Source organism: Anomaloglossus baeobatrachus, chromosome 11, assembly GCF_048569485.1.
Source record: "Anomaloglossus baeobatrachus isolate aAnoBae1 chromosome 11, aAnoBae1.hap1, whole genome shotgun sequence".
Taxonomy (NCBI): Eukaryota; Metazoa; Chordata; class Amphibia; order Anura; family Aromobatidae; genus Anomaloglossus; species Anomaloglossus baeobatrachus.
Genome location: NC_134363.1, coordinates 62756194 through 62781858, shown reverse-complemented (window position 1 = coordinate 62781858; position 25665 = coordinate 62756194). Strand labels below are relative to the sequence as shown.

The window sequence follows — 25665 nt, the reverse complement described above, 5'->3', positions numbered from 1 at the left end:
TTTCATTCCACAAATAAACGGCACCGGCAGCACTGACCACAAGAGGGAGCCCCAAACTGGAAAACGTATTCACAACACTGTTCCCCCTTTTGGACCCAGCAGGAGCTCACTTTCCACCCAGCTGCTGATCGACAGTATTCTCTTGGTGCTTAAATACTGTGTTCTTCCCTGGACTTGTGCTAGTGATATTATTCAGTTCATTCTCACTCTGGTTGCAAGCAGGTGGCTTGCTCTCATCTGTAGTATTCTTGCTGAACTCCTGCCTGTGTCTTCTGTAGATAAATAGTTCATGCTTTTTCCCCCTGTGTACCCTCCTTGTGTGTCTTCCTTTTAGCATTTAGTGGGGTTGACTAAGCACTCATCCCACCCATTCCCTCTTTAGGGTTCAGCACTATGGATAGCTAATGTCAGGTATCTGGCTTGGCGCATAGGTGTGGAAACAATCTAGGGTGGTGAGGAACCCGAAGGACCAGCTGTAGGTTTGACAGCGTTCACAATCTCCCCCCTTCACTTACTTTTCACTGCCTGCTTGGTACTTCCGCGTACCTAGCGGGACAGATCTATTGCATGTTGAGACCACCCACTCTCCCCCCATGGCTGTTTATTAACAAAATGATCAAATGATGGACTGTAGGTATAAATATCTTATGATTTCTTCTATGATCCACACACTTGGTCAAGATGTACACTGAAAGCTGCCAATTAATGGTGTGGGTGGAATTATACACAACTTAGGATTCCAAGATCTACTAGATCTACAGCAGAAAAAAACTGATTCTATTACAACTACTTCAGCCAGTAAATGAAGTGACACACCACTGGAATCAGGGCCTGTCTACATCAGGCTGTCGGCGCATTACAGAGCAAAACCCTGCTGACTGATTGCTTTTAATGTTTGCGCAAAAGATGTAATCAAACTATAAAAAAAGCAGATAGGCCACTGATTGGGAATGAATGTTAATCTGCTTGATCATTGGCCTTATGAAAGGGCTTTCCATGTATATGATCCATAGAGGCCAACTGTTTGGACAAGCTGCAAAGCTCGCCTCCGCCTGCTCACAGCCGAGGTCCCTTTGATCATTTCTCAAGGTCAGAGGTTTAACGCAGCAAGTGGGAGTAGCCCATGCTCTGTTATGAGAGACCGATCAAACTATATACCTAAGGTCAGATATTTATTATTCATGCCCACAATCATTACTTTGGGTAGAAGGCTAATTAGCTGGGTGTGGATATTGGGCTGTGTTCACACGTTGCATCCGCATTGTGGTTTTTGCAACATTTTTCACAAATTGCTGCAAAACCGCAATCTGGTACAACTTGCCGGACTGGATACACTGGGTCTGAACCCTAATTCTATGCGGATGGTCTGGAAATGGGACCTGTGCTAGATCCAGAGGTCAGGCATCAAAGTTCGGTATCACATATGCTTCATTATATGCCGGGGCTACTGCCTACAGCTTGTGCAATGGTAACTAACTTAATAGACTAAACATTTTCCATGCGCTTCCAAGGCTTTCATTTTACCGTTACAAAAATGTTTTTCTTTTTCCATAAAAGAAAAAAAATTGTCGTTGTAAATTTAAGAAGCGCTAATTGAAACCAGTCTAATGGCTTCAGCTCTGATCCGCTAAGGAACCTGCTGCTTTTGAAACCAGCATGGTGCAAGGTCTGATCACCTCTACATCTGTGGAAACAAGAGGTGACCAAGTTCAAGATCTAGAGGACCAATGCAATATCTTGGGGATTTAATGTCGTGACCCTCCGGCGGGTGCTTCATACACTGCGTCCTTTTTACTTTTGTGGCCATAGGAATGGCGCCAAATTTCTATTGCTAAATCTTTGCGTTCAGTTCTCTACTTTTAAAATGAAATGGCATGTGCACTACTATTTATTATTTTGGATTTTTTTATTTATTTTTTATAGTATTATATATATATATTTATTTACTGAAACCTGCTAATCTATTATATGCAATTGGACAAATTTACCCATTGTAATATTCTTTATAAAATCAAGTATAGCCGTGCAGTTGGATCTATAGTGCAAAATTGAGTCATAGGGGACCGCAATGGTCCCCACAAGAATGTCACCAGATGTCACGTCTTCTCATACAAGTGCTATCTGTTTTTTCATGGATAGCATTGCTGCCTATGATGTTCCATTGGCCTGTTCACATGTCCAGTTTGTTTGTTTGTTTGTTTGTTTTGGGGGTTTTTTTCTTTTGGACTGAGGGTGCTTTCACACTGCGTTTCTCTCTCCGTTCAGTGGTCCCAATGGGTCTTTCATCTGAACCCCTTGCAAAACTGGATTCGGACGTATACACGGACTATAATAGTGCAGATGGAGTCACGGTGAGCACTCTTGTGCACCATTTTTAGGGGTATATTCCATTTAGACGAGGACACCCAGGTGTAGTAGACTGCTTCCCGGTGTCCGCCACCAGTAAGCGTATACCCCCAAAAATGGTGCACGACAGACCACACAATGAAAGCACTCAAGAGGTTTGCCCAAAAGCCCAGAGACCTGACCAATTCTGATGAGTGTCACATGAAACTCTCCAATGAAAGTCCGTGGAGGTATCAGACGGCGCTCAGATGCCATCCATGTTCTGCTTATTTTTCGCAGACTTCGATAGAACCTTCAGAAATCTCCCCATTAGTAGAGTATATTTTCTTGTTTTCTTACCATCTGAAAAAAAACTTGATAAAACGCTGTAAAAAAAAATGACACACTGATCAATAACCATGATCAAACTCTGTTTTTTGCATCAAGAAAAATCACTGATGACTCTGCCCTGAGATTCAGTGGTAACCAATTTGTTGCTGGGTGCCTATCATGCACGGTGTTGGGTGGCCCATATTGATGCACCATGTGTAGTTCCTTATGCACACTAAAGCCCTGGCATTGTGGAGTGGTGCTCACTCCATCCTATCGTACTGTAGATTGGCATCAATAGAATCCATTCTTCAGAGGGTAGTATAGCTTTGCGCGAGCATTCATCTTATTTCATACAGCGGTCATGCTCTTGTACACCGTAGATCTCTCCATGCACCTCTGTGGCGGCCTTGTTACAGCTCCGTACAACTTGAGCTTGGTTCACACACTTCTGTGCTCTTCACTGATCACTACATCAGGGTTTTTGACAGAATTCTCAAAAAACAGGATTCCAACGGGAACCCCGATATAGCCATTTACTTAAATGAAGCCAACTGGTCCTTGTCTAAAGTGACACGATCAGTATCATTGTAGTGAATGGCTCCATAGGGGCATTTCTAGCAGAACCTGTTTATTGGGGATTCCGACAGAGATCCCAATATATCCAGCTCATCGGAGAGCATCCAGTCTTAGAGCCATGTGGTTGAGGTCTAATTCAGATTTTCTTTTCGAATCTAAAAGGGTTAGAGGATACGTCTCTAAATTAGTTGGCATATGTTTTCTTATAATACTAGAATGGGAAAGTTTGTATGGAAATATATAAGTTGACCATATTTATCAGTTGGATAAGGAAGGGTCGATACAAAACGTCAACCATCTTGGGATGATAGTATAGTAATAATAGTGAATGGAGCTGTCCAATGTTAGAACAACTTTCTTCCTTAATACACATGTGGTCAAAATTGTTGGTACTCCTCATTTAATGAAAGAAAGATCCACTATGGTCACAGAAATAACTTGAATCTGGCAAAAGTAATAAATAAATCTCCTTCCGCTTCCTCTTCATGAGACTTCTGTACCTCTCCACAGGTATTTTGGCCACTCAAGATCAAACTGCTCCAATTGTCTGGTGTTTGAAGGTTGCCTTTTCCAGACGGCATGTTTTAGCTCTTTCCAATGATGCTCAATGGGATTTAGGTCAGGGCTCATAGAAGGTCACTTCAGACTACTCCAATGTTTTCCTCTTAGCTAAAAACATCCAAGAATGGCTATATGTTTTGGGTCATTATCCTGTTGCAAGACCCATGACCTGCGACGGAGACCAAGCTTTCTGACACTGGGCAGCACATTTCTCTCTAGAATCCCTTGATAGTCTTGAGATTTCATTTTACCCTTCACAGATTAAAGACACCCTGTGCCAGATGCAGCAAAACAGCCTTATAACACAACAGAGCCTCCTCCATGTTTCACAGTAGGGACCATGTTCTTTTTTTTTTTTTTTTTTATATGCTTCATTTTCTGTCTGTGAACATAGAGCTGATGTGCTTTGCAAAAAAAAGTTCCTTTTTTGTCTCATTCTCCCAGAAGCTATATGGCTTTTCAACATGTAGTTTGGCAAATTCCAGTCTTTCTTTATTTATTTATTTTCAACAATGGTGTCCTCCTTTGTCATCTCCCATGAAGTCCACTTTGGCTCAAACAACAATGGATGGTGCAATTTGACACTGATGTTCCTTGAGCTTGAAGTTCACCTTTAATCTCTTTAGAAGTTTTTCTGGGATCTTTTGTTACAATTCCTATTACCCATCTCTTTGATTTGTCATCAATTTTCTTCCTGCGGCCACGTCCAGGGAGGTTGGCTACAGTCCCATGGATCTTAAATTTTTGAAAAATATGTGCAACTGTAGTCACAGGAACATCAAGCTGCTTGGGCATGGTCTTATAACCTTAACCTTTTAACATGCTTGTCTATAAATTTTCTTTCTAATCTCCTGAGACAACTCTTTCTTTCGCTTCCTCTGGTCCATGTTGAGTGTGGTACAGACCATGTCCTCAAACAGCACAGTGAATATCTGTAGCCCTATATACAGGCCCACTGACTGATTACAAGATTGTAGACACCTGTGATGCTAATTAGTGGACACACCTTGATTTAACATGTCCCTTTTGTCACATTCAGGGGTACAATCATTTCTGTCCAGGCTCATTTCATCAATTTTATTTATTTATTTTTTTAAAATTCTGTGGAAGCATGGTTGAAAAGCAATGTCTGACTTTCATTTGTTAATTTTAATAGATTTTTTATTACCTTTGTCAGATTCAAGTTATTTCTGTGACCATTGTGTTTTTTTCTTTTATTAAACGAGGGGTACCAACAATTTTGACCAGGTGTGTACATAACCAAGTTTACATTTCAATCCTAGATCAGGTTCTTCATCAGGCAATGTATTGCTGAAGTGCACTTTCCCCTAGCAGTGACCACCAAATGACCGCCTGTTGGCATCAGCCATATTTGTGACATATCGTAGATCTCCACATCGTGCAGAAGACCTTATCGACTCTGTTATGGACAAACAGTAGTGAGAGACTATTATTTCCCAGTAATATTGCTGATGAGCCGTGCAAAAAATGTTACTGTAATAGTATCCGCTACTGACCTTTCTCGTGTCCACATGAATAGCACATTCATATTTTCCCCGATCTGAACCTTGACTCTTCAGATTTGTAGGTGGGGAACATTCTTTCCATTGTTCATAGATTTCTTGTTTTCTGACACTGTCTCCCACACACTTGATCCTGGGCATGGTCCCCAGACTTTTAGCCCAGGCTGTTGTACACAAAGGCGCTACTAACGCGTGTCAAATAGTCTGTTGTCTCACTATAATAGCCCATCGGTGTCAACGGTTGAAGGGAATGCCGGCTTGATTTTGAGAAACTTTTTTTTTTTTTTTCCCCGTAGTTTTTAATTAATGAACCAAATTTTGGGAATTCCAGCTGGAATGTTCTAAATATTTAGAAGAGAAAGAGAGGACGGTGGTGGTGGTATCAATGCATATGTTCTTGATGACTACTGAATATTCTACATGACCCATCTGTATGGAATTATTAACCCCACGCTGATCTGGCTGCCTACATTTTGGTTAGAGCTTGCATTTTTACGAGACGTGTAGGGTGCATGAGTAATGCTGGAATATTGAGCGGTGAAGCTTGCAATATCCCTCCTGTGGAATCTGGCCAAATTCTTGCTCACCTCTCCACTCCCCCCCCCCCCCCTTGGATACACCATTACATTGACCTACTCCCTTTTTCAAGTGAAATCAGCCCCAGTCTCAGACTAATCTGCCTCCTTCTCTCGTTTGTATATATTGTTTCGACTTTGTTGGAAGTTTCTGGCAAGCAATGTTTCCTGATAAAGTTTCACACACGAAGTCACCTCCGTTCATTGCGAGGGGTCAACGGGGTCAATTCGGAGCTGCTGAAACAACAAGGTGTCTTGCCATCTCCACAATCCCCAACCAGCTACATGTGATTCATTTGTTTTCCTCCGGTAAAAATAATCTTGCTACATTACTACAACTGGGCTCTTTAATCGATTAATGCAGACTTGTTTGTCTAGCTCTTGGGGTGCATGCCACGTTTGAGGCTCGCACGCATAGTGCATTGTATTACACGGTGCCACTATGTGGAGATGACCTTTTATGTATATATCAGTATGAAAGGGCTTTTCGTGCCTCTTGCTGTGCCAGTGTGATATGGAGCCATGTTAAAAAGTTGTCTGGCGCTAGAAAACGTTTTAACTTTTTTAACCCCCTTAAAAACTCCATGTTTAGCATTGCAAATTAGCCTAACTCAAGTGAATAGGGATTAGCAGCAATGTAAAAAACCCATGGACATATGTAAGGGCCCCCATACACAATAGACTGTTTGCCAAACCCACCAATATGGACTGGTTTGGCCGGCATTCTAATATGTATGGGAAAACCGGCACACTGATTGTTAGGGGAGATGTAATTCGGGCATGTCTGAAATCGAGCTGACTATCGATTTTGGTTTGTACACTTACAGAGATGGCGACTATTTGAGGCTTTCTTGAAAACACTGGTGCACTCAACCAAGCAAGTTCCTCTGTGTATGAGATCCTGCCGGGCTGGTTGGTCTGCCGGGCTGGTTGGTCTGCCGGGCTGGTTGGTCTGCCGGGCTGGTTGGTCTGCCGGGCTGGTTGGTCTGCCGGGCTGGTTGGTCTGCCGGGCTGCTTGGTCTGCCGGGCTGGTTGGTCTGCCGGGCTGCTTGGTCTGCCGGGCTGCTTGGTCTGCCGGGCTGCTTGGTCTGCCGGGCTGCTTGGTCTGCCGGGCTGCTTGGTCTGCCGGGCTGCTTGGTCTGCCGGGCTGCTTGGTCTGCCGGGCTGCTTGGTCTGCCGGGCTGCTTGGTCTGCCGGGCTGCTTGGTCTGCCGGGCTGGTTGGTCTGCCGGGCTGGTTGGTCTGCCGGGCTGGTTGGTCTGCCGGGCTGCTTGGTCTGCCGGGCTGCTTGGTCTGCCGGGCTGCTTGGTCTGCCGGGCTGGTTGGTCTGCCGGGCTGGTTGGTCTGCCGGGCTGGTTGGTCTGCCGGGCTGGTTGGTCTGCCGGGCTGGTTGGTCTGCCGGGCTGGTTGTCTTCTGAACGATTGGCCAAAGCATTGTTCAGCTGATGGCTGGCTGAGTGTGGTCGGCATTACATGGTTTCTAGACAAAATAAGAACCCATATCAATATTATTTTTTTTCCACTTATTTGTCATGTCCCATCTTTTTACAGTAGGTTGGGCACTAGCTGACACTCTCAAAAGTAAAGATGTCAGCAATGCTGCGTTTTCTTTGGTACTTGAGTTGTCTCGCTACCACTCATCCCTCTTTTATCCATGAACATACCATGAATGTTCAGCCAAGACTACATGTGAATGGAGGAATCAGTTGTGATAACCGTTAGCAAAATAACTTTCAGCTGATCCTTGTCTAGTGTTGATGAGCAAGAAACAGAACCGGATCAGTTCATTTTTACTAGTAAGTGACCTCGTAAATAATCAGATATGTGTCTTTCTTTGATAGTGTCGTACCGTTTCAAAAAAAACAATCCTTCGCTCTGTGTGGGTGGTGGTGTTGTGTGCGCTTTTTTTTTTCTCCTCTTCTTTCATAGGCTAGAATTGGCATACTGTTAAAATTTAGCTGATTTTTCTCCTTCCCATTCTCCCGTACCGGTTCTCATCCGATATTCCAGCGATTGGCTGCAGCACTGGAGTCAGGACATAAACAATCAGTGATCTCCGTTGCTCTGCAGATCTAGTTGATACGAGCCACTGAGTTTAGAGATTGGATGCAGCCTGTAATCTCAGCTCAGTGGCTCATAGACCGCTTAGATCTGCAGAGCCACAAAGATCACCGATTGGCTGGAGTCAGGACATAATCAACGGAGCAGGTGAGTATTAGCTCCGTTTACTTTATACTTCAGATAGGCTATTGAACAAAAAAAAGTTTAAAATGGGAAACCCCTATGAATAGTCATGGCTAAAAGTATTGGCACCCTTGAAATTGTTCCACAAAATGAAGTAGTTCTCCCAGAAAATTAGTGCACTTAAACATATTTTGGTGCACACAGGATATAAACATGTGTATATTGTAACAACACGAAAAACGGAATAATTTCACAAAAGACTCCAAAAATAGATCTCCCAAAATTGTTGGCACCCTCAACTTGATATTTGGCTGCATGCCCTTTTGGAATAAAGCACTGGTATCAATCGCCTCCTATAACTATCCACAAGCTTCTTGCACCTCCCGCCTGGAATCTGGGACTTTTCTATATAAACTGCTCCATGTCTCATACTTGAAGACGTCTTCTCCCAACAGCAATTTTAAGATCTCTCTACAGGTGTCAATAGGATTTAGATCCGGACTCATTGCTGTCACTTCAGATCTATCCAGCGCTTTGTTTCCAGCCATTTCTGGGGGATTTTTGAAGTATGTTTGTGGTCATTGTCCTGCTGCAATACCCATGACCTAGGATGCAAACCCAACTTAATGACACTGGATATTACAACTGAAAATACTCTGTGCAAAGCATCATAGAATCTGAAGATTATCAGTTGAGACACCCAGTGCTAGAGGCAGCAAAACAACCCCAAAACCTCTTTAGACCTCCACCATATTTGACTGTAGGTCCTGTGTTCTTTTCTTTGTAGGCCTCATTCCATTTTCGGTAAACAGTAAAATGATGTGCTTTACCAAAAAGCTCTATCTTGGTCTCCTCTGGCCTCAAGACTCTGTCCAAGAAGGATTTTGGTTTACTTATGTGCACTGTGGCAAACTGCAGTCTAGTTTTTTATGTCTGTGTCAGCAGTGGGGACCTCATTGGGTCTCCCACCATAGTGTTTCATTTCATTCAAATGTGGATGGATAGTTTGCACTGATACTGATGTCCCCTGAGCCTGCAGGACCGCTTTAATTTCTTTGGAACTTGATTGATGCTAAATATCAAATATATGGCCTATTCTGTGTTGCAACTGTTCATCAATTTTTTTTTTCTGCAGTCCACAACAAGGTAGATTAGCTACAGCACCATGGGTTGTAAACGTCTTACTTATGTTGCGCACTGTGGACAAAGGAACATCAAGATTTCTGAAGATTGACTTGTGACCTTGTTATATTTTTCAACAATTTTGGATCTCAAGTCCTCACAGTTCTCTTCTCCTCTCTGTTCTGGCACACACAATGCAAAGATTGAGTCAACTTCTCCCCTTTTTATCTGGTTTCAGGTGTGATTTTCATATTGCCCACACCTGTTACTTGCCACAGGTGAATTTGAACAAGCATCACAAGCTTAAAACAAAGTTAACTCACAATTTTGGAAAGGTGTAAAGAATTTTGGCCTGCCCTGTGTGGGGGGGATGCTTCTAATGATGTCAAAAATGGGGAGAAATATATGCATACACACACCTAAATATACACTATACACAAAATATATTATGTATATTGTAGTCTGTACGTCCTACATACCATCATATATATTCATCAACTAGGCATCAATATGGGAATGAAGAACAAGAGCAGATTCCCACTTAATCCCATTTTCTGAATGTGTCCACGTTATGATGATCCCTTGTAATGTGCCCTCCCTCTGTTGGTCATCACATTCCTGGCAGTGTTATGTGTTAGTAGGACAGTGGTGTATTATAGCCGCTCATTATCTCCCACCACTGATTTGAGCCCTTGTTATAATCTTAAGCGAGGCTCTGTATAAACCATTCATCTGGTACAGAAAGTGGCCATTTATAGGACTCTGCTCCTTACATGAAGTCTCACAAGACTTGGATCCCGTTGCTGTAGGCTATCTGCATTAATAGGCTTTAATTGTTTCTGTGCACGGTCTCATAAAATGACTGTAAATGAAAAATCCTTGATCTGGTAATGAAGCTAAATCTGGAATATTAATGGCGGCATTGTCTCGAGCCTTGGCTCATACACATCCAGATTTTAGCAGTGCTTGGTCCGCGGCTAGTGTGTGCCCCGGCTGAACCCCTAGAAAGCCTCTACAAAGCTCATACTATGAGTGCACATCGGGCCCTGCAGACATTGCACTGGCCTAAAACCACAAAGCCTTTATTTATAGGGCAGCTCCGTACAGCTGGATGGTACCATGGACCCTGGCTCTTGGGCTGTGGGAAAAATAGGAAATTGAAAAGCGATTTGTGTAAATTTTTAAACATTATTTTCAAAAAGACTTTCCCATCTCCTCTTAATGAAAGGAGTTGTGGAGTACCTGAACGACCCCTTTTTAATTGAAAACTGATTTCCTTCCCTCCCGCACTGGTGCTGCTCCATTGATGTTGGCATTTATGTGGCATTATGCAATATACTGTAGCCCCATTTAAAAAAAAAAAAAAAAAAGCACTGCTTTCCCATAGACCTAAGTTGCCAACTGTCCAAAAACTCCAGGACAGTCCGAAAAATAGAGATTTTTGCCTTGACCGTAATTTTTTAATTTTTCCTAAAGCATCCATGATGTATATTATGTTAATTTTTTTCATTTAATGTTTTTATTTAATTTTTTATTTTATTTTATTTTTTAAGGTTGTTTAATTTTATTTTGTTATTTTATATTTTTTAACTTTACTTTTTAATTTTATATTGTTATAATTTTATAATTATTATTTTTTATTTGTAGCTGTAGAAACTTACACAGATTGTTTTGACTATAATTATAATCATTTTACAGTTAAAGCAGATAATATCATAGATTAAAATTACGGTCTGTAGACATGTATCAATTACAATCCTATTGATTAATTGCTTTTCCAGTGTGTCTGTAAAAACAAATATTGTCTGTATATTTTTTTGATAAGCTGTCCAGGAAATAATAAAAAATGAACTTGGACCTTAAATGGTTATTCCCATCTCCAAGCTCCTATCCCAATTTGTAGTAGGTGTAATAATATTAGCAAATACCTCCAATTAGAAATGTAGAATAGTTCTCCTGATATAGCCATGTCTCTTACCTCATGTGCAGGGCATTGCAGTAGCTTAGTTGTTCATAGTCCTCACCATGGACACCTTAGCTGCAATGCCCTGCACATGAGGTAAGAGACATGGCTATATCAGGAGAACTATACTAAATTTCTAATTGGAGGTATTTGCTAATATTATTACTACTATTACATATTGGGATGGGTCTAACCCTTTAAAACGATCCATAAGGGGTAATCTCCTTTTTCTACAGTTTCCGTCTTAATGATTTTGTTTGGCGTTCACTTTCTGGCTGATTACCCCTGAATTGATCATTAATGAATTGTTTTTGTTACAGGGACTTTTATGAACTCCTGATCCAGCAAGTGTAAATCCCTTCAACATTAGAAGCCGTGAAGCATGACTGAAGAAATGGAGCGTCCCAGGAGTGGGCTCAGCATGGCCAGCAGCATTGTCACAACCGCCTCTGTCAGCCAGGGGTCAAAGGTGAGTGCCCGTAAGAAAAACACTGTAACTTTAGCTTTACCCAAGGGGACTCTATGTTTAGGGGTTTGCAGCTTCCTATAAATGCTGATGGTCTTGTGACTGTTATTTGGAGCCACAAAGTCATAGACCTGAATTATGCATCTGTCACCAGTTCAAAAGTTGCTCTTATTTTATATCCACTGTTCCCCTGATTATTCCATTGTTTTTCTTTGATATAGCTATACTAGTAACTGCTTATTTGTATGGTCTTTGCCAATGGGGCGGTGCTCAGAGTATGTATGCAAAACAGTCTATAGAACCGCCCCCGAGGATCCTTTGAGCAATGCCCACATGTAAACAGTAAAAATTAGACCCATGTGTCTGGAACTGTATGGCAGATTAAAAGGGGGAAATGCAGGATTAAAATAAGAGCAAAAACTGCTGACTGCGCGCCTGTGCTCTAAGTTCCTATCCTATGATGAGGGCACAAGTGTGTGTGTATATATATATATATATATATATATATATATATATATATATATATATATATATATATATATATATATATATATATATATATATATATATATATATATATATATATATATATATATATATATATATATATATATATATATATATATATATACTGAGAGAGATATATCTATTTTATATATATATATATATATATATATATATATATATATATATATATATATATATATTCTATATATATACATACAGAGAGAGAGAGATATCTATTATATATATATAATAGATATCTCTCTATCTCTCTCTCTCTCTCTCTCTATGTATAAATATGTATGTATATGTATATATATATAGATTATATATATATATATATATATATATATATATATATATATATATATATATATATATATATATATATATATATATTTATATTATATTATATAAAAAAATATTTTTGTTACTCCATAGAGAATGTATTGAGAGGTAGTTCACATGCCTGGCCATCTTCCCATTCACTTGAGACATTTGAGCCCCGGTCTCTGGATCGATGGAGGTCCTTGAAGCTGCATTCCCATCAATTGATAAGTTATCACCTATCTTGTGGATAGTTGAGAACCTCTAAACATGGCAATAACCCTGTTGTGTCCCAATATACATAAGAAAAAAGCCAGAAGAGCCATATTATAGTTTCATAGTGTTGAAGGTAGACTTGGGTCAACAGAGTTCAACCCATGACCTAACATCCCTTAACAGATGGTGTTAGAGGAGAGAAGGATCGGGCATATTGAATCAGAGTGTCCCATTCATTTGTTTACCAGGAGATGAGCCACTGCCTTATGTAGAGATGAGCAAATTTATTCAGTTGGAATTCAATTTTCAAAATATCAATCCCCCCCCCCATCAAAAAAAAAAAAAAAAATCCTGACCTCCCTGCTCACCCGTCCCATGGCCCACTGCCTTGTTTGCTGCACCTTCTCTTCTTATCACTTTTCCGTTGTGCACATCGTCTTTGACCTGCTTCACTCTCTCGTGGCTTCTGGTGCCGATGAGGCCATTTCTGTAATTATGCACCATGATGTCGTGGTGTTACGTGCGTCACCCCAGTCCTAGTATATGGGACTGACTGGGATAACTGATGAGTTCAGCCTCCATTATCTGTCATTCCCAGAAAATCAGAATGTAGCCGTTGCATGTCTGAGAATATGCCCCCTGCCCTCCACTGTTTGTGTGTGGGCTCCAGTCCCCCATTTTGGTGATTGGTGGGGTTCCCCATAGTCAGACCCTCACCGGCCCAGAAGTATTCTGTGAATAGTTGATAGTGTGACGCCCCTGGACTATTCAGGTCGTCACAGGGTACTGCACAAATTGCCCTTCCCTGTGCAGTATTCCAAATCCCTCATGGTTCTGGGTCCCTATCTTGCAGTGTTGCCTCTGTGACACCTCTGTGACGCCCTGGCCTATCAGGTCGTCACAGGGTATTGTGCAATCTGTCCTTCTGAACAGTATCTGCATCCTCCTTGGTTACGGATCCCTGTTCTTTGGTGTTGCTAAGAGCTTAGCCAATCAAAATCCTAGGAACACTCTGCATCACACCCACCAGACACACCATTGGGGGCCCTGAAGGGAATAGGGCCGCCCACTTGGGGGGTTGGTAGGGGAGAGTTAGAAGTGTTAAAAGCAGTCAGTAGGAGAGTGAAGTGTTGGAGGGGAAGGAGGGAGAAGGTCAGGAGCAGGGCTCCTTGTGAGTACTAGGTGACAGACGTTGGTCTGGGCCTGGTAGGAGCTGGAACCCCGGTCAAGGGGCACGGATCTGCTGAGGAGGGCAGCCGGCGGCCTTGAGCCATCTCCAGGCATGGGCCAGGGCGCAGACCCTAGGCGGGGAAGTAGCTTCAAGCGTCCTGGTAATTTACTCGACGGGGGTGAAGTCTTCAAGATTCATCCCTCGCCCGCTCCAAAATCGGGGTACTAGCGCACCGATGGGATAGGACTTTCCCACTATATCGTCCAGAAAATCCTGAGTGTGAACCCTGAGAGCAAGCTCACTCAGTTAGCCATATGGGTGAGCAGGACCCAATTAGTTTCACACTATAGGGTCCAAACAGTGAACAAGGTGCCACGGAAAAGGCCGCAGGCTAACAAGCAACACCAAGGGGCACGGATCTACGCGTGCGCCCTCCCTGCTGCAGCAGTACTCAGAATTCTGGTTTACAAGCTGTCGGTGTCGGTATTCTTGGACTGAGTGAGTACGCAGAAAACCCTTTCCTCACCAAAGTCACCCCTTCACTACCGTCACTGGGCCCCCGGGGCAAAACCCCCTACCCATGGAGGTGTTAAACACCTTGCTGCCATACCACCGCCACCGGGCTCACCCTACAGCAGCGGTGGTACTCCATCCTACCACGCACCGTGGGTGGCGTCACGAACTTCTAATCCCCCTGTACATATCCCCCCCCCCTTTATCACTTCGAGTGTCCATGCGCCCCCCCCCCCCCGGGGTCCGGAGACCCCTCGAACCACCGCGGTTCCTGATCCGATCGGCTCGGCCGCTGACACGGGGGCGGTACACCTCCAGCAGCAAATCAAATCCTAGATCCACACTACACCACACCTGTCAGGCACACCAGTGGGCTGCTTGAAGTGGAATAGGGCAGTTCACCTAGGGGTCAGACAGTAGTGGGAAAGGGGAAGTCAGCGAGGGAGGAAGTGCAGAGCAGAGCTGACAGGCAGAACAGAAGTAGCTCCCAGTGAGAGAAGAACTGGGAGAAGGAGCTCCCAGAGAAGGAGAATCCTAGGTCGCAGGCGGTTTGGACCTAAAGGAGTCGGACCCCTGGTCGCAGGGGATTAAGGCTAGCTGCCAGGACCGGTCTGGTGGACGGTCAGCAGCCTGGGCCTAATCGCCAGTCTGGGGCCAAAGGCACGGCGGGGTGCATGGACCCTAGGTCAGGGAGAAGCTGTATGCAACCCGGCAATTAACCTGAGGAGAATGGAGCCTTTATGGACTGTTCCCACTAGCTCCAGAATCGGGGCACTAGTGCAATGAGGGGGATAGGGCTTTCCAAACAAGCGGCCCACTGAAATCCCAAGCGTGAGCCCTGAGAGCAGGCTCCTCCACTTAGCCACAGTGGGGAGCGGGGCCCGAATAGCTCCAAGCTACGGACCACAACGGACACTCTAAAGCTAAGTGCCAGGTGGCAGGTTACAGACCACCAGCAACACTGGTCCAACACTGCAGGGGACGGGACCCGGACGAGCTCCCCTCTGAGAGACAACGGCAGTCAGACATTTGGTTTACCCGGTTGTCAGCGTTTGCTTATTTACTGAGTGAGTACCTGAGTGACCACTGCATCACACGGCATCCCCAGGCGCCTTCCCCTACCCGTGGAGGGCAACGACACCTTGCTGCCCCACTCCATCACCCCGGGTACTCCCAACGGCAGCGGTGGTATCCCTTAATTACTGTACACCACGGGTGGCGTCACAAACTAGATCTCCCCTATAAATAACCCCCCCATCACATTTAGAGTGGCCCCAAGCCCCCGGGTCCGGAGACCCTCGAGCCACGAGTAATCACCCCGGATCCGAGCGGTTTATTCTGCTGTCGGGGCGGCACAATAGCTTGTTAGAACTTGATCACTTAATCATTTCATACCTCATTAATCAGGTCAAATCTATTTTTGGGGAGGATTCATAAATACTGTGAGTGAAATACACTTCTTGCCTTTTGAACTCCAAATGAATAAGATTTGTTTTATGAGTGCTCAGGAAATCAATACAGCACACACTTAGTACGGTGTACTCAAAGAATTCTCCTTTATTAGTGCATGTGACCAGTTTATATAGGGTCACAGACAAAGGGAAAGTTTCCTCTGAACTATGCGCCAATAAGAGCAGTAGGGGCATGAATGGAAATGTGAAACTTCCCCGCCAATCGGTGTTAGCCGAACCCTATGGCATGATTAGCTATAAGACGAGATAGAAACTATAGGAACAAAATGGATTCTGTTCTCTCACACTACCGACCAGTAATTTGCTACCAGGTTGTCACTGAATGGGCCACCATTGTTTCCTGTATCGGGGTGACATTATTGCATCTGGCCTGCTGGAGAATTGACCGGTGGGCTATTTAGCCTCATCTCCGCAAGGAGGGTCCATTTGAATGGGTTCCTGTCCAGTTCATCCAGGCATTTGTTAGAATAGAAACCTCAAACATGTTCTTGGAGAACCCTCGGTGTTGGGAGCCGCAGTTACGAGTCCGAGTCCAGTTCATTTCCTTCCATCATTTATCAGGACATAAACATCTGATTTTCGTTACCTGCAACTATGAAAATGTGACCACAATGTGCTGATAACCTCACTGTTGTTTTTTTGTTTTTGTGTTTTAGCCATCAACCAGATCAGTGAAGAGAGTGCACACGTTTGGGAAAAGGGAATATTCTATCAAGAGGGACCCCAACTCTCCGGTGGTGATCCGGGGCTGGCTGTATAAACAGGTCAGTGATGCCAAAAACAATAACCAGGCTGCGCGGCATATGTCTAGAAATGGGAAAATCTTCATTCACAGAGTATACAGCATACACTGCCCTCTAAAGTACTACACCATCACAAGGGGAACAGGTTTTTACTTTTATAAAGTATAGATTTTTCTTTTATTTAGTGTTTTGTGTTTTTTTGTTTTTTTGTTTTTTTCTGAAACCAATGAAACTTTTTTATTTTGATTGGTTGGCTCAGCATTTAAAGAGAATCTGTCATTAGGATCCTCAGCCCTCTATATGCACCTGTAGGTCATAGGAAGGAGAATCAGATGATACCCTGATATCTGCGATCTGGTGGTAAAAGCCTAAAATGAATACTGCCGGATTCACACACCTGTGTCGTGGTGTGACCATGACCTCCTGACCCCAACTCCACAGCCTGAGATTATCAGAGCTTCTAGTCAGGAGACCCTTGACCACTCAGTATATCGCAGTCCGTAAAACATGTAATGATAGCGGAGATTATTTTATTTAACACCTTAAATGCTGAATCAACCAATAAATGTGCGTCAAAGATTAAGAAAACAAGTCACAAGTATTCGAGGACACCAGGTAAAGATTGTCACAAGTTTTTGCTCTATTTTAGTGTCTGCTATCCCGAGTGTGATTTTTTTTTTTTTTTTTTTTTTTTTTATTATTCTTATTATTGTCGTTGATGATAATATACAAAATAAGTTTAATAAAATTCCTAATATTTTTATTATACATTTCATTTATATATATTTTTTCTAAATCCATACGGTTCAAAATGATTTTTTTAAAGTTTTCTTTTTTCCCCAGACACCATGCAGTTCAAGAATTTGTTTTTGTTTTTTTTTTTTACTTTTAGTATTATATATTTTATTTAGATTATTTTTAAGATTCCGTCATATGGTTGAAGAGATGGTCCTTCCCTGTTTTTTATTTTTAGTATTTTTATTATATATTTTTTGTTTATATTTGTATAAAATCCACCATTTGATTATTTATTTTATATATATATATATATATATATATATATATATATATATATATATATTTCTCACTCTTTCTCTCAACACAACCAATTCTTGAACCGTATAGTGGATTTAAAAAAAAAAAAACAACAAAAACCTAAAAAAAACAAAATAAAAATGCTAAAAATAATAAAACATCTCTGGACCCGTATGGCAGATTTTTTTTTTTTCAATATAAATATGGAATACAAATAAAAAAAAATAAAAAATTATCTCTTGAACTGTGTGGTGGATTTTTAAACAATACACTGTATAAAAAAAATACTAAAAAACAAAAATAAAATCTCTGAAACCGTATAGCAGATTTTTTTTAATATATATATTATTCTATATTTATAATTAAAAAAAATCTGCTATACGGTTTCAGAGATTTTATTTTTGTTTTTTAGTATTTTTTTTATACAGTGTATTGTTTAAAAATCCACCACACAGTTCAAGAGATAATTTTTTTTTTTTTTTTTTTATTTGTATTCCATATTTATATTGAAAAAAAAAAAATCTGCCATACGGGTCCAGAGATGTTTTATTATTTTTAGCATTTTTATTTTGTTTTTTTTAGGTTTTTGTTGTTTTTTTTTTTTTTAAATCCACTATACGGTTCAAGAATTGGTTGTGTTGAGAGAAAGAGTGAGAAATATATATATATATATATATATATATATATATATATATATATATATATATATATATATATATATATATATATATATATATATATATATATATATATATATAAATATATAAATTTTTATTATTATTTACAAAATATCAAGCTAAAAAGGCTTTAAAAAATTAAAATGGGAGCAAAAACTGGGCACTTGTGACCTATTTGGAGGTCTCTTAACACCCATATGGTCAGAGCACAGAGATTTGTCAGGGTGTTGTCTCCCTCTAGTGATAGTTTGATAAATTACACAGTGTTAATGATATTTTATAAATGTGAAATAGTAAAACTTTTATTAAAATAGTTTTATACGGTATGATCTGTGGCTGTAAATCTGCGTTGCGGGCGGTGGCTTCTCCCCTCCCCTCTGATTGTTGGTTCTCATCATGGCCGCTTTCTTACAGGACAGTGCCGGCTTGCGTCTGTGGAAGAGGCGATGGTTCGTGCTGTCAGACTTCTGCTTGTTTTATTACAGAGGTAATGAAGAGCGCCCCCTTACATTGCTGTTCCAGCTTTTATTTTGTTCCGCATTCTCCTCATTTATTTTCTTTCCTATACACTTGTTTGCAGACAGCAGAGAGGAGACCGTCCTCGGCAGCATTTTATTACCGAGCTATGAGATTTTACCAGCCAACCCAAGAGAAGTAAAAAACAGAAGGTTCAGCTTTAAGGTGTGCCTGATATTTGTGCTCAACACCTCGTATACGCACAGTGCCGCGATCTCGTGCACCCTGTACCCAGCACTAACGCTCTCCAACCTTTCAGGCAGAACATCCCGGCATGAGAACGTATTACTTTGGAGCCGACACTCAGGAAGACATGAATGCCTGGATCCGGGCCATGAATCAGTCTGCTCTGGTTGTCGGTGACAATAAAAATAAGTAAGAATATTGGGTGACCTAAAATTGTGACTCTGCGGGAGATATCCGGGGCCGGTGGACTGAGGGGCTACTGTGGCCTCGCGTTGGCTCGAAGGCAGAATCATAATGAAAGTATGAATGAACGTGATGAGTGAACTGGGGACAGTCAGCAGACTGGGGGAGGAGGTGACTCCGTTCACTACAGGTGTATTATATAACATCTGGAAGGATATTCTTGCCTCGTAATGCAGCCTGAGACTGTAATAGTCATGGCTTAATTTTTTAAGGGAAAATTAATGAATGAATGAATGAGTGTTTGTGCTAAACATTGAAGGGGACACCACCTGCCCTATATTCTGATTGGTAGACGTCCGACCTCTGGGACCCCCTACGATCCCAAGGATAGGGTTCTGAATCGAGCAGTGACTAGTCATCTGCATCACCGCTCTACTGTAGTCCTGTATTATGGCAAGGTCCGAGATAATCGAGTACAGTGCTCGGCTTCGTCTGGCCGCTCCAGAAACAATGAGTGAAGTGATGGCTTTAGAAGAGACGTTTCAGAGCCCCATTCTTGGGATCGGTGGAGATCCTTGTGGTCATATTCTTACTGATTTGGTTATTTATCATCAATCCTATGGATAGTTAATGCCTAAAGATGGGAATAACCTGTTTTAAGTATGTGTCACCAGCAGCTCCTGGAAATCTTGCGCATGCGCACGGCTCATTTCAGCAGTGTACATGTCCCAGCTTCAGAGAGGCGCATGAGCGGACGTGCAGAATCTGTTGTTGCAATCATGTATAGTGTGCCTTTCTGAAGCTGGGACATGGACTGCTTCTTAGGCACACGAAATGAGCTGTGCGCACGCGCAAGATTTCCAGGAGATGCTGGTGACACTGGCTCGTGGAAAATATCTCCTGAAAATATTGCGCATGCGCGCGGCTCATTTCGGCAGCATCGGTGCACCTCAGAAACTTAATGTGTGTCACAGCTTCAGAGAGGAGCACTGCGCATGATCAGGCGTGCAAAAGCTGGTGTTGTGATCATATGCAATAAGCCGAAGCCGGGACACATGTACTCTGCTTCTGAGATGCACGAAATGAGCAATGCGCATGCACAAGATTTACAGAAGATGCTGGTGACACTGGCTTGTGGAAATCATCTGGAAATCTTGCGCATGCGTGTGGCTCATTTCGGCAGCATCTTTGCACCTCAGAAAGTTAGTATGTGCCCCAGCTTCAGAGAGGCGCACTGCGAGAAGTTGTTGTCGTCATATCCAGTGTAACTCTCTGAAGCCAGGACATGTACACTCTGTTTCTGAGGCTGCCAAAATGAGCTGCGCGCATGCGCAGGATTTCCAGGAACTGGCTCCTGGAAATCCTGTTATTACGCCCACAGGGGTGTGATACCATGGAAAAAAGAATGACTAGTTTGGGGAAACACCCTATCAACTAGTCAATGCCCTAATTGGCCTAGGAACAGCACACTTTAATGGACCGGCCACTTCTTTAACCATCTCATGTTTTTACTAAAATGAAGCAGTTAAAGATGATCAAAAGCCCAATCATATGAATAACAAGTAGTTTATACATTGCAGTGCATATGTCCATTCCTTTCAATGTTTCTTGAGTGCTGCTTTAGGTGGGTTGTGGAGTTTATCCACCTGGAAAAAGTCATGTGCTCTTAACCTTACTACACTGTCAAAGGTGTCACAGGTGGCCAGACTCTACACTGATGAGGGGCAAAAACTCAGGAACAAGCTAACTATAGATCAGTGTTTCTCAACTCCAGTCCTCAAGACCCACCAACAGATCATGTTTTCAGGTTTTCCTCCATCGGGATTTCCTTAATGTTGCACAGGTGATGAAATTATCCCATGTCTAATATTGAGGAAAACCTGAAAACATGATCTGTTGTTGGGTCTTGAGGACAGGAGTTGAGAAACACTGCTGTAGATGATTTGTCATTTATCTCTGGACATGTTCTAAGGCGAGGTCGCAAGCATTTAGGTCCCCAATGATTAAAACTTTTGAAATGTCAACCCCCTTTTTTTTTTTTTTTTTTCATTTTCTTGCAGGACACTTGATATCCGAGTAGTTGAGTCATGTTCTCTTTAGTATTGAACGTTACATGTGTCCACATTTAATTTTGTGATCCTATTTTACAGGGGTAATCATGATCACAATCTGACCACACAAGATGAGTTGTATGCCAGCTATGAAGATTTCTCCCACTCTGAAATACATACTCCCGGGGATGACGGAAAAAGTGCCGAATCTTTGGAGATTGCCCATCTGTCTGAAACCAGATCACAAGATGAGAGCTCCAGGGACAGCCTTCCAGACCAGGACAGAAATGGAGACTTGGAGAAAGATCGCCTGTTCAGTGGGCTGAGAGAGTCTTTAACAGATGCTATGCAACACTATACATCTATCTCACAGAACGGATCCGTCCCACCTCCCACACCAGAAAGTGGCGTAAAGCATTTGGAATTCACATACAACAGGCACGAGGTGGAATCCAAAATGTCTGCCGAGGGGAAGGACTCCATTCCAGAGGATGAAGAGTGGGTGCCATTTCATAAGTGTCTGTCAGTGTAAGCATCTGTTGTAGTGTTCTTCTCCTTGACTAATCCAGCACCTTGCCTGAAAAGATGGATGCAAGTCTTATACAATATCAATGAGGCATCCATATTCTAACTATGTATTTATTTCCACAGGCCTTACCAAGATAAGAGTCCTACTAGACACCCACCGAAAGGTTCTGAATATTCCTCTCCTCACTCCCGCTCTGCTCCTTCTTCTCCTGCCGTCGTGCCTTCTCATGTGTATAGAGCCGACATCTTGGAACAGAACTGGAACTTGAAAGATGAGCTTCCCGAAACACAAGATGGAAGAAAAATGTCCCCACTTTCTTGTTCTCCATCAAAAACCACAACATGTCATTCACCAGAAAGAGTAGAGTATGTAGTCCAGAGGATCATTAAGGCCTCCAGGTCGCAATCTCTTCCTCCCACACCTTCAGAAGTTTCCAGACACAAAATGCTAAAGAAAAATCCTCCTCCAAACTTGAAGTATGGAAGTCCTTTGCTTTGCGAGAAATCTCCCCATTATTCAGAGAGTTCTCAGGGAAACGTTGCGTTGTCTGTCGGAAGTTCAACCAAGAGGGACATGCCCCTAACACCAAGCCTCAGTCCAAAAGTCCTAACGCAGCAGCATAAAACTGCTTCCAATGAGGATGTGTTTGTGGCTGTGACAGGATCTCCGTCTTTGGGAAGAATAACTGTTCGATCCAATACACCAATTGGGCGAGTAGACATCCTTCCTTCAGAAGACAGAGTTCCTAATACTGCACCTAGCAGGCACAGCGAAGAAAGACCAGGGGATTCTTTTGTGAGCAGCTCTAGAACCAGAAGCCACATAGTAAAGTCTGCATCAAGGCCTCAAACACCATCTGATAGGTACGATGTTCTGCCATCTGATGAGGCTTTCACTACATCTACAATGTCAAAAGGTCCTAATCGATACGTCAGAAGATCCCAACCTTTGGGGGCAGAAGATGAAAGGCTGGAAGGTAGTGGAATGAATTTAACTCCTAGAATTCATGGGTATCCCAACAATAGAATGCAAATCCGGCCCAACGCTCCATCAGAGAGGGTGATCGTAGAGGAATACCCCGCCGAGCTGTCCCTGACTCCCTCACTAAGAAGACACAGGAGCCAAGGACCAAGGGTAGGACTGTATTCTGCACATAATTCACATTGCGTTTTGCCATTTGTGAATTATAGAAATGGTATGCTGTAATTAATATTAATAGAAGTAATTCATAATGACGGATGTCGGGAGCGCTGCACACAAGTCGCTTTTGTTTCCTGTAGTGATTCTGCAGAACCAAAGTCAAATGGAAAATTTATCAAAACAGGAAAATGGTTGTATTGAGAATTTATTTTTCCATCTCTTTTTGCCAATAGTATTCAGAGAGGTCATTCCTCCCCCCAGCAGTATGTTCCGGTCGAGGTCTTGGCAACACACCGAGGCACCTGTCAAAAATGGTGAGTGGATCATTGTGGGAGTCGGTAGAATAATGTCTGCGGAAGAACTCTCACTAATATCGTATCAAAGTAGACCAATGTGGTCCAATGAATATTTTCTTGGAGAAATATATATATATATATATATATATATATATATATATATATATATATATATATATATATATATATATATATATATATATATATATATATATATATATATATATATATATATATATACATGTACATGTACAGTTAGGTCCAGAAATATTTGGACAGTGACATAAGTTTTGTTATTTTAGCTGTTTACAAAAACATGTTCAGAAATGCAATTATATATATAATATGGGCTGAAAGTGCACACTCCCAGCTGCAATATGAGAGTTTTCACATCCAAATCGGAGAAAGGGTTTAGGAATCATAGCTCTGTAATGCATAGCCTCCTCTTTTTCAAGGGACTAAAAGTAATTGGACAAGGGACTCTAAGGGCTGCATTTAACTCTGAAGGCGTCTCCCTCGTTAACCTGTAATCAATGAAGTAGTTAAAAGGTCTGGGGTTGATTAGAGGTGTGTGGTTTTGCATTTGGAAGTTGTTGGTGTGACCAGACAACATGCGGTCTAAGGAACTCTCAATTGAGGTGAAGCAGAACATCCTGAGGCTGAAAAAAAAGAAAAAATCCATCAGAGAGATAGCAGACATGCTTGGAGTAGCAAAATCAACAGTCAGGTACATTCTGAGAAAAAAGGAATTGACTGGTGAGCTTGGGAACTCAAAAAGGCCTGGGCGTCCACATATGACAACAGTGGTGGATGATCGCCGCATACTTTCTTTGGTGAAGAAGAACCCGTTCACAACATCAACTGAAGTCCAGAACACTCTCAGTGAAGTAGGTGTATCTGTCTCTAAGTCAACAGTAAAGAGAAGACTCCATGAAAGTAAATACAAAGGGTTCACATCTAGATGCAAACCATTCATCAATTCCAAAAATAGACAGGCCAGAGTTAAATTTGCTGAAAAACACCTCATGAAGCCAGCTCAGTTCTGGAAAAGTATTCTATGGACAGATGAGACAAAGATCAACCTGTACCAGAATGATGGGAAGAAAAAAGTTTGGAGAAGAAAGGGAACGGCACATGATCCAAGGCACACCACATCCTCTGTAAAACATGGTGGAGGCAACGTGATGGCATGGGCATGCATGGCTTTCAATGGCACTGGGTCACTTGTGTTTATTGATGACATAACAGCAGACAAGAGTAGCCGGATGAATTCTGAAGTGTACCGGGATATACTTTCAGCCCAGATTCAGCCAAATGCCGCAAAGTTGATCGGACGGCGCTTCATAGTACAGATGGACAATGACCCCAAGCATACAGCCAAAGCTACCCAGGTGTTCATGAGTGCAAAAAAGTGGAACATTCTGCAATGGCCAAGTCAATCACCAGATCTTAACCCAATTGAGCATGCATTTCACTTGCTCAAATCCAGACTTAAAGACGGAAAGACCCACAAACAAGCAAGACCTGAAGGCTGCGGCTGTAAAGGACTGGCAAAGCATTAAGAAGGAGGAAACCCAGCGTTTGGTGATGTCCATGGGTTCCAGACTTAAGGCAGTGATTGCCTCCAAAGGATTCGCAACAAAATATTGAAAATAAAAATATATTGTTTGGGTTTGGTTTATTTGTCCAATTACTTTTGACCTCCTAAAATGTGGAGTGTTTGTAAAGAAATGTGTACAATTCCTACAATTTCTATCAGATATTTTTGTTCAAACCTTCAAATTAAACGTTACAATCTGCACTTGAATTCTGTTGTAGAGGTTTAATTTTAAATCTAATGTGGTGGCATGCAGAGCCCAACTGGCGAAAATTGTGTCACTGTCCAAATATTTCTGGACCTAACTGTATATGTTTCTCCAACAAAATATTTCCATATTTATAAAATAAATAAATATATATTATATTATATTATATTATATATTTTCTTTTCTTTCCCTTTTTTTTCCTCCTTTTTTTTTTCTCCTTTTTTTTTCTTCTCCTCATCTTGCCTCGAAGGCCAGGTTCACATTTGTGTCGTTTTGACGGAAACTGAATCCAGCACAGATGCAGTACAGTTCATTTATATACAGTGTAAGCGCGACACCATGCGCGTTGTGTGTTTCATACACTACCACATGTGTCCACATGGTGTTGCGCTTCCACTGTAAATAAATGAACTGTACTACATCTGTGCTGGATTCTGTTTCCGTCAAAATGACGCAAATGTGAAACCGGCCTAATTTTACTGTCCGTAACATGAGATTTCCTTCCTTTTTGGCTTAATTTTTTTTCTTTTCCTTTCTTCTGAAAACAAATCTGTTGTTGCTCTGCAGGGTTCGGTGAGTTATTCCCAGCTTCCACCTTTGCCTCCTGGTCCCAGTCGTCCCCATCTACCTGCTGGGAAGCGACTGTCGTTGAGTTCTGTGGTGCGTTTCTTTTT

At 42.0% G+C, this 25665-nt stretch overlaps 1 protein-coding gene across 5 annotated transcripts in view; it reads left to right on the top strand.

The window, feature by feature from the left end:
* PLEKHA4 (pleckstrin homology domain containing A4) overlaps positions 1-25665 on the top strand; it is a 116266-nt gene that overhangs the window by 74031 nt on the left and 16570 nt on the right. For 4 of the 5 annotated variants that reach the window (XM_075328543.1, XM_075328545.1, XM_075328541.1 and 1 more), the window contains 9 exons: positions 11482-11630; positions 16487-16594; positions 18700-18772; positions 18866-18966; positions 19061-19176; positions 21321-21749; positions 21873-22884; positions 23124-23204; positions 25559-25651. In XM_075328543.1, coding sequence (XP_075184658.1) covers positions 11544-11630; positions 16487-16594; positions 18700-18772; positions 18866-18966; positions 19061-19176; positions 21321-21749; positions 21873-22884; positions 23124-23204; positions 25559-25651 — 2100 coding nt within the window. In that variant the 5' untranslated portion in view covers positions 11482-11543. The remainder of the gene's footprint in view (positions 1-11481; positions 11631-16486; positions 16595-18699; positions 18773-18865; positions 18967-19060; positions 19177-21320; positions 21750-21872; positions 22885-23123; positions 23205-25558; positions 25652-25665) is intronic. The other variant, XM_075328544.1, reaches the window with a different exon arrangement.